This window comes from Eufriesea mexicana, unplaced genomic scaffold, assembly GCF_001483705.2.
Source record: "Eufriesea mexicana isolate 0111107269 unplaced genomic scaffold, ASM148370v2 scaffold17534, whole genome shotgun sequence".
Lineage (NCBI taxonomy): Eukaryota > Metazoa > Arthropoda > Insecta > Hymenoptera > Apidae > Eufriesea > Eufriesea mexicana.
The window spans coordinates 20605-30132 of record NW_016924912.1 but is presented as its reverse complement, the minus strand read 5'-3'; the positions used below and the strand labels follow the sequence as shown (position 1 = coordinate 30132).

At 43.7% G+C, this 9528-nt stretch overlaps 1 protein-coding gene across 1 annotated transcript in view; it reads left to right on the top strand.

Moving 5' to 3' along the window:
* LOC108554180 (axonemal 84 kDa protein) overlaps nucleotides 1-5889 on the top strand; it is a 20713-nt gene extending 14824 nt beyond the window's left edge. Inside the window, 14 exon segments of the mRNA XM_017909369.1 lie at nucleotides 98-284; nucleotides 367-507; nucleotides 583-657; nucleotides 724-947; nucleotides 1442-1626; nucleotides 1695-1991; nucleotides 2066-2227; nucleotides 2313-2466; nucleotides 2585-2748; nucleotides 2751-2827; nucleotides 3185-3280; nucleotides 3399-3620; nucleotides 3713-3820; nucleotides 3972-5889. Of these exon segments, the coding sequence (XP_017764858.1) occupies nucleotides 98-284; nucleotides 367-507; nucleotides 583-657; nucleotides 724-947; nucleotides 1442-1626; nucleotides 1695-1991; nucleotides 2066-2227; nucleotides 2313-2466; nucleotides 2585-2748; nucleotides 2751-2827; nucleotides 3185-3280; nucleotides 3399-3620; nucleotides 3713-3820; nucleotides 3972-4112 (2233 nt within the window). The 3' untranslated portion in view covers nucleotides 4113-5889.
* Nucleotides 5890-9528: the final 3639 nt, after the last annotated feature.

Below are 9528 nucleotides of genomic sequence, written 5' to 3'. Positions count from 1 at the left end.
CTCCTCCTCCTCCTCCTCCTTCTTCTTCTTTTTCTTCTTCTTCTTCTTCTTCTTCTTCTTCTTCTTCTTCTTCTTCTTCCTCTTTGATATCATGCAGAAATGAAATGATAAAAGACATGCAAAATGAGATTCGTTTGGAGCAATACAACGAGAAACGAAAAGCAGAATTGGAGGTGGAAGAGGCGGCTATTCGACAAAGTCAGCTGAAGCAAACGTATTTTGTTCTCACTCGACATTGGACAGCGTACACGAAGAACATTCTGAATCTGGAGCAAGAGGAGAACGTTGGTATCTTGTAGAACAACGCGATCGGAGTCAAGCGGAAACATTCGGTGATTTCTTTTAAAGTTCCCTGTTAAATTTTAGTGGGCTCGATACATGACTTGTGACGGTCTACCGGATCCTGGCTCCTTGTCCGACATGAACACGTTTTTGTTCCTTTGGTCGTTGAAGAACGAAGAGGCGAGTATGAGTACCATGGAGGAGAAATGTCGAGTGATCACACAGGTAAGTAACACGCGTGGCCGACGTTGGGATCGTACCTAATCGTCGACTAGGTTGACGGATTATGTCGTGTTTCAGCTGTTGAACAAGCTCGATAAAATCATTCGCTTTTCCACGATCGTTTCGCAGGATTACGTGACTGAATGCGAATCGGTGAGTAGATTTCTTCTCCTTCTTTTTCCCGCAATTCTTTTCGCACGATTAACGCGCACATCGCAGATCGCTGCTGAGCTTCGGATCAAGCTTCAACGATGGATCGATCTTGCCTGTTATCGATTACTACGTAACATCGAGGCGAACATGATTAGAGAAAACACGAAAACAACCAGATATGTTCGTGTCACTGATAAAGCGGTATGTTGCGTTTGGGCCCCGCTCACGTTGCCCATAGGAATGAAGCGACAGGGAACGGATAGAGAACGATCGTCGCTAATCGCACCACGGTAAAGTTTTTCCACGCTGCCAATGTCTAACAGCACTTCGATAATAACACTGTTCAACGAATTGCAACTATTTCTCTACTCTGTAATATCCACTAGGCGATTCTGGTACGGTTTACTTTCCTGAAAACGCATCCGTAATCCAAGTTGCACTGTTACTCTCGGTTTTCGAAAGTTAGAGAGAGACGCGCGATTTTTGGCTAAAATGAAGTATTACGTAAAAAGTAAGAACGTTAGCAAGTTCGTTCTTACGCAATTTTTTACTCTTTATGTATTACTTTATTTTAGCGAAAACTCGTACATTTTTAGAGCAACTCGCATTTCTTTTTTCTTTTTCTTTTTCCTTCTTTCTTTCCGGAAAACGAGGATGACAGAGCAATTTCGATTACCGATTCGTGTTCAGGAAAGTGAACTTTACGAGAATTTACGTGAACTTACGAGATATTACATATTAAAATTCGCGTTCAATGGTGTATTTAACGTTTACACTTGAGCAGAAAGTCGGTGCAAGTAGAATTTGGAGAAATGAAACTGACGATTAAAATGCCGACCGATTTGGATTGCCATCGCATGGCGATCAGAGGACTTTCGCTTTCTTACGACCATTATTCGGTTGAAACGAATTCCTATCGGATGCCCGAGCTTCCGGAATATTTGTTCCAATTGTGGAATCCTTCTCTTGGCACGTATATCGTTACATCTCTATATTTCTTCGATCGTTCGCGCTAATCTTAAGCTTCTTTTCTTAAGGTCTTCTGGAATTCTCGAAGAGAGAGTACGAAGAAAAGCTTGGAATACGAGAAAAGCAAAGAGAGGGACGACGTTTGCGTTTAGAAGAGAAAAAAGCGATTCTGGAAAGGATGGAGCATCCACCGGTTTCACCGCGATACGATAAGAGAAGGAAACGAGGTAAAAAGCAGAGAAAAGCACATTCAGCGAAAGGTGAGCAATCGGAGTTCGAATCGACGTTGACCTCGATGTTGCCTTCGAAAACGGAGTTGTTGCCCTATTTACCGACTCCGAACGAGATCGTTCGTGAAAGAGAGGGTAAAATTGAAATTGCTGATCGATTGCTCGACGATAACAGGTCAGTTTTGCGTAGTAAAAGATTTTGTTCGCAGAGAAAGCTAGGTTGGAAACCAGAAAACTGCTATTCATTCGATGCGAAAAAACCGAGGTAAACTTACGAAAGTATAGAATACTCGGTGGTGTATTTCGCGTGGATCTTTTGTATCAACCGCCTCAACCCAAGGATCTCGGAAAAGAGACTAGTTTGACAACTCGTGAGTACCGAGATGGTTACCGTATACCGCTTACCACTCTTATAGGTTACCACTCTCGAATGAAACAGGTTTACGTTTTGTACAGTCGAATTACCCAAGGAGCCGAAATTTGTACCGTTCCTTAGAACGTACGAAACACCCGAATCAGCGCCAGATTCCGAGAGAACGCCAGAAATTATCGAGGCTGAGATGAAAGCTTTGGAACAGGCGATGGATGCTCTCGTTTTGCTTACCCTCGAGTTAGTTTATACAAGGAAATTGCCTCTACCTTCCTGCTAGAAATTTCATATTTGTATTATATTTGTATTTTAACGTTATCTGCTTTGCCGTTGTTCGCGTCGTTGTTACTTGACACAGGTTACCAGACTCGATTCTCTGGTTCGAGCCACCGTTGGTCGCTCACTGGTTACCGGAGAAAAGGATATGGTCGACCAAGGATGTGCACGACGTTAAATTCAACGAGGAGAAACAAACGATCGCGTTTCGAACGGGAAGATTAGGTATCCATGGACTGGCTGGCTATGAAAGAGTGGCCGTGATTATGCCGGTGTGGTTCTCGTCGTTACAGCGGCCACGGTACAAGCCGAGTTCGTTATCAGGGTATTTTTCAGAATTATCGCTGTCGCGAATATCCTGCTGTTGCACTTGCTTACACAGTCGTTTGCATTTATACCGGGAACATGAAATTCGGCTGAAATCCGATATTCTTTCCCCCTCCCCCCTCCCCCGTTTTTTGTTTAATCGAGGAATCGTTACAAGTCGAATCGCTCGTTCGAAAGAGCGTGGTGTAAGAATTTTCACGAGTTACAAAATGTTTGCGTGAATCGTGTACCTCGGAATTACATACGAATGATATCCCTATTACGTACCGTATAATTTCAGCCGAGTGTGCTTTCCCTTGAAATCGAACGGTCGAAAAACGATGATAGCGACCTCGACTTTCTTTCGTTTGTATAGGAGGATCGAGTCTGTTTGAACTCTTTCACCGGTGCTTCGTCCACACCGCTCAAAGGAATGCTCGGTGAATATTTCGAATTGGAATGTTTGATCGAGGTAGGTAATCCGTTTTGGAGCAGTCTCTCTCTTTCTTTCTCCCCCTCCTTTGCCTTCTTTCCATTTTTCTCTCATGATCGAATCGTTTACGAAAGTAACGAGCATATGCCGTTCGTAGCGATTGCAACAGGTTGGATGCGACCTCTTTCCGGAACGGGACGCTGCCAGCTATTTAAAAGGATTCTCAATCAAACACCCGATCGCGGAAAGACACTTGAGAGAGTGCATGGCTCTATTATCCACTTCCTATGCGTTTTCTTGGTCACGATGGAACGCCACACGAGATTTTAGAGAGATAGTTTTACAGTTCAAAGAAGTGCACGGTTGCATCGCTAAACAGGTAACGAAGAACTAACAAATCGGTAACGATGTATAACTGTACCTTGACTATCGTTTCACGGGAAATCGTTTTCTTTCCTTCTCTTACTTTAGCGTACAAACCTGATGCTCTTGGTAACTCCCTCGCGAACTATGCGTATACGTTGTACCGAAGTCAGCTCCGAATTCTCCAACTTACCACTCGACGACGAAGATAGTAAGGTAACGAGAAATATCCTATCCATTTTTCTCTCCATTCCAGTCCTTCTTTTTTCCGTTCCTTACCTTCTCATATTTGCCATTCTTCTTCTTCTTCTTCTTCTTCTTCTTCTTCTTCTTCTTCTTCTTCTTCTTCTTTTGTTTCCGCTTATAGTTTTACGCTGACCTGTATCAGTTGGCATTAAACACCGCTGGGATCAAGACTCGACTGTTAACGGAACGGATATCGTATAAATTAGCATCGACGGTTACTCGACTTCTCGAACGAACCAACGTTATCAGCATGTCCTCGTAACTGGACGAAGCTGTTGCGCGTTAACGAATAGGAATTATTTCGGAAACGAGAGGAGAGTAAGCTACAAAGTTTTCGTTTCCCAAACGAAATTCTCTTTATTCGGATATACAATGTATGTCGAGCATCAAGCGATATTCAGGAAATAATAAACGCCTCCGTTCGATCAGTTCGTCAACGATATCAGTTTGTAAAACGATATTTCGAAGGAAACACACAGCGATATCGAGCTTACTGCTAAGCGGTAAAGAGTTAATCGATGCGCTTTTGTCGTTGGGTCGAGGAGTGGACGAGAGAGGTCTAGGTAGCAGTATGGCATAGGTATACTTGGATCGTGCGAATAACTCGGCTTTTGAGCTGGGAGGAAAGGGCGAGAGGTCGTGTGGCGTAAATAGCGTGCGTGCGTGCGTGCGTTCGAGCATGCGTGCGTGGGTGCTTGCGTTCGTGCATGCGTGCGCGTGTGCACGTGGGAGTGTTTGTTGTGTTTGCATGCTAGGGCTTGGACACGCGCCGCGTGAGTGGATGCGAATGTGGTGCGTGCTTGCGTGTGCGTGCACGCGCGCGCAAGGAGTTATATAGATCGGATCGATAAGGTGTAACAGGGAATAAATAACGACAAGGAAACGATACAGCGTTAAATTTGTATGAGCGACGAAGTCGTACTCCAAAGTCGGATCTCACGTGATCTCGTACGATTTCCGACACACGCGACCAACGAACGATATCGGTATCGTGGCGAAAGCGAGATAAGCTTTTCAAACCAGACACGTTCGTTCGCTTTTCTTATTTTCTTTTCTGTTTTTCCAAAAATATTTCGATCGAACAACCTCGTTTAGGAATAAACGATTTTTCCTTCCTCTTAGATCCACATCTCCGTCCTACCCTCTCTCCGTGAAACAAATCTGTTTGTGCGTGTATGCGTGTGTGTGTGTGTGTGCGCGCGTGTGCAGGTGTGTGTATACACGTAATACGAAGCTAAAAAATATACAGCGTTGCGCGCTGCGAGCCGGACACGCGTAAGAGGAGTCTCGACTTGGGAATTTGCTACGCGATCGAACGCTATCGATCGTAGAAATTTCTTTCGCCTCTTCGTTCCGTATCACACCCTTCCATAACCACTTTCCTCTTTTCCTCCATTTGTGTATGTTCGCGCTTGCTTCCTCGACACCGATCTACGGAACCCTGTTCGTCCTATATATCGTTTGCACGCGTATATATACATAGATAAATACATACCCACGAGCAATATGTCAAACGATTACGCTGTCGCGAAAATGATCCGTTTAATCGTCTTTCGAGTGGCTCCATCGCGTATCCAGTAATCGCGAGGGCCGCATCACTTTATATCCTCTACGTTCTCTAACTATGTATTTCTCTACGTTTTCTGCTTTCTATTTCACCATCGAATGTTAACGCGTATCCTTCGTTTCGACAATTTTATCCGAATCAAGACAAGCGAGTTCGTCTCGCCTGTCCGAAATAAACGTTCATCTGCTCTAACTAATCGTTTCTCCATCTGCTCTTCCAATCACTCGCTACCTTCTTCCTTCCTTCCTTCCTTCCTTCCTTCCCATTTTCGTTCGAAACTTTTCAGTCACAGGCTCTGGAAACAGTGTGACACTTTCTCCGTACAAACACTCGCGTTCAAGTCCATATAAATATCGACACTCGAGTTCAAGAAAAAAAGCAGGGGTTGCCATAATAAAACGGAATGTCGTACCTTTCCTTTTTTTATGATTGGATCGAACGAAAGACCAAAAGATGAAGAAGAAAAAGAAGAAGAAGATGAAGAAGGAGAAGAACAAGAAGAAGAAGAAAAAGTAGAAGTAGAAGAAGAAGAGACGAGACAGTAATATCGTTTGACGCAGTGCGTCATACGCCTTGTCAATTTGTCCCCGCGTCGACTCGCTCTCGATTCAACTACAGCTCAGATCGGCAAAAGAGAAGAACGATCGTGTCGGGCACGAAGAGATAATAATAATAATAATAATAATAATAATAATAATAATAATAATAATAATAATAACAATAATAATAATAATAATAATAATAATAATAATAATAATAATAATAATAATAATAATAGGCGATAAAACGGCGATTCGTCCAACGTGAAATTTGAACTCGAGACAATGATCGATTCGCTAGATTGGCTGACCGAATCGAATAGCGAGTCGTTCTCGCGGGATCGGTTTAAAATCTTATTAACGCTCGTTCTATCGTTATCGCAAACTGGAACTTGACTCGCAAGCTGCTTACGATTGAGGTAATCCATGGTATAAGGCCCAATTCGCATCCAGTTGGAATTAACGCGTACTTGATTCGCGTACGCTATTCGCTTCGTTCTAAAATAGGTTTTAGAATTATCTCGCGTTCCACCTGCGTGAGAGAACGCGTTGGATTTATAATCGATACCTCGAACAACGAATCTCTGCGATATACGCGAACGATTATTCGTACACGTGTTTATATCGTGAAAGCGTACATGGTACAACGTACAAGGCACGATATACGTACGCACTCCGATATAAATACGTCTTATCCGATCAATTACGACGCGTCTGTTTCATCCATGATATATCCTGGTCATTTAACTATGCCGTTGGCCGCCGATCGTCGTTGTTACGCGAGTTTCGCCAATACTCCTTAGTCTCGCTACGATCCGTATCGCAGATTGCAGCGTTCGGAGCAAGCGAGAAAATCGAGAAATCGGAAAGGGAAAATACCTTCGATTCGTCGTTTACTTTTGGCACTTTTCATCCAATTATGGGCTAATTTTCAAACTAATCGCGCCAACGCGCGTTCCATCACGATCGGCCAAACGCGATCGAGCGACGTTCGCTTAACGATTAAGCGCCACGGATCCTGACATCGATGATCATGACACATTGCCCATTCGGTGTAAACGTTCGTTCGAGTTTGGACTCGTTTCAACGCGTCTTTCTCTCTCTCTCTCTCTCTCTCTCTCTCTCTCTCTCTCTCTCTCTCTCTCTCTCTCTCTCTGTCGCTGCTTTTCTTTTTTTGTTCTTTTTCAATTTTTCTTTTTTTTTTTTTTCTTTTTTCTTTTTCGTAAGTTTCTAACAGGTTTACGCCAAATCGTAATTTTTCGTGTTGCGTTTCGCATTTCAACGGTATAATATACACAGGCTACGATATTACAAACGTTAGTCTAACTGGTTTTTGTGCTACTCGATAATTATGTGTACACACATGTGCGATGCGTATGCGTGCAAGTGTTTCCAAAATTTATTCAAAAATGCGCATGTTTGTGCATATGTGCGTGCGTAGGTGTTGCGTGCTCGCGCGTGCCAATGCGTGCGTGAGTGCATGAGTGCGTGCGTGCATGCGCGGGTGCGTCGTGTTTGACGCGGCAACCGAGTACCGTCGGGTTCGTGTTACCGAACGATCAAAGTTTCCACTAGTTTTTGATCCATAGGTAAGAAAAATCTGTTACATCTCGCGTCGCGTGCTAATTCGTCGCTCGATCTCGCTGGCGTGATACGTAGCTTGTCTAAAAAGCAACACGCTTTTTACACGCTAGACTATTCGACTATTCGTTAGCTTGTAAAACCACTGAATGTAAAAATATTCGTCGACCACGTTGCTCGAAGCGTATCTTTGCCACGACATCGAGTACGACACTTTCGAGCCGCAAACGCATCTAAGTACATACGCCCGTAACTTGAAGCGCTACCCTAAACGCGCTACGTTAAACGCGCTATGTTAAACGCGCTACCCTAAACGCCCTACGCGACGCCCCTCGCTTTCCGTTCTATTCGGACTCGTCGTGCTGTTTCTTTCAGAACACACCGCACATTCGACTACACATATACATAAATACACGCGCTTGCGCACACAGATACGACACGTATATGCAAACGCACATGTACACGCACACTTTCCGAGCGTAAATACACGTATGTATAATGTATGCAAAATCTGCAAATTTTCACCTGAATTTGATCTCGGGGATCTTTCTACGTGTTATCGTCAACAACAGCAAACTATCGAATGTAACGCTTAAGATTAATTCAAGGTGTAACACCGATCACAATTTTCATCGCTTTCAAAAGATTTCCGACTAAGTCGATACAAAAATTCCGTCAAAAATATCGCTGCTTTATAGTTTTCTAATTGTAAGAATTCAACATTACATTCCGGTGTCCCGTTCCGACCATTTACCAATGCGATTAACAATGGCACGTTACGATGGAAGAAGGGATGGAAGGATGGGAAGGGAAGGGAAGGGAAGGGAAGGGAAGGGAAAATAGGGGAGAAGAAAAGAAAGACACAGAGGGAAAGTAAACGAAGGATAATAAAAGCAAGGGTGGGAATAAACGGAAAGAGAAGGAACGATTGGTCCGATTTCGAGAGATGTGTATGCACAGGACGCGTCGGAGAAAATAAGCAAAGACGATCGCGCGAGTCGAAGCTCGTCTCGATCGCGAAACGTGGTGTACGAAAAAAAGGGTGTACGAAACGTGGATCGCGTAATTCCAAACGCGCCGATTGCATTTTCTCTGTTGCGAACACACACCGCCTGGAATCGAAAGACACCGGATTGGTATACACGGGAAATCGGGGACGATTACGCTTAATCGCGTCAACAGGTTCCGAAGCAACGGTATTACGTACTCGGTACGTACTTACTCGTGCAAAGCAGTCATAAAAATAACGTTCGATGTTAAATATGTCAATAGAGTTGGAAAAGTAATATCGATCGGTTACGCTTTCGAGCGTCTCGTCGGTTGCTCAAAGTATACGTATGTATATGGAAACATCGCGGTATACGATCTCGCGTGAAAACGAGTTCGTTACCGTTCACGCGAGGGAGGTGAATTCGATATATCCGTGGTGAGTCGTTGTTGTGCACGAACAGAAAGAAAGGTAAAGAACTGACCAGTGGAAAGTATCGACGTTGGAGAGAATGATACGGCCTTAATGCGCGGAAACACTTTCTACCTTGGCGAAACGATATTCTATATTCCATCGTATATTTCGCCGTATAGTATATATTCTTGGGAAAAAGGGGAAGTCTCGCTCGATATCGACGCTCGACCTTTTCCCCATTCCCTAGCCTAAAAGACCAACCGAGGATAACGCAAGAAAATAACATTCGTCGAAATCGTTGCTTTCCTATACGAACAAACACGTCATGATTAGAAACAAATTGTTACGTAAAAAATTACACGTATATACGTATATATGCTGACGTTTCAAAGTCAGTCGCTACCGATATGAGATTCCACCGCGAAATTGATACGGAAGGTAATCGAGGCAAACGGATATCTCGGTCGCACGATTTCGTTAAAACTCGCATATCGTCGAAAATAAAAATGTGCTCTGGATATAAAAATGAAACAGTACCGGAATAGGAAAAATGGAGCAGGAAGAGGGAGAGAAAGAGAGAAAGAGAGAG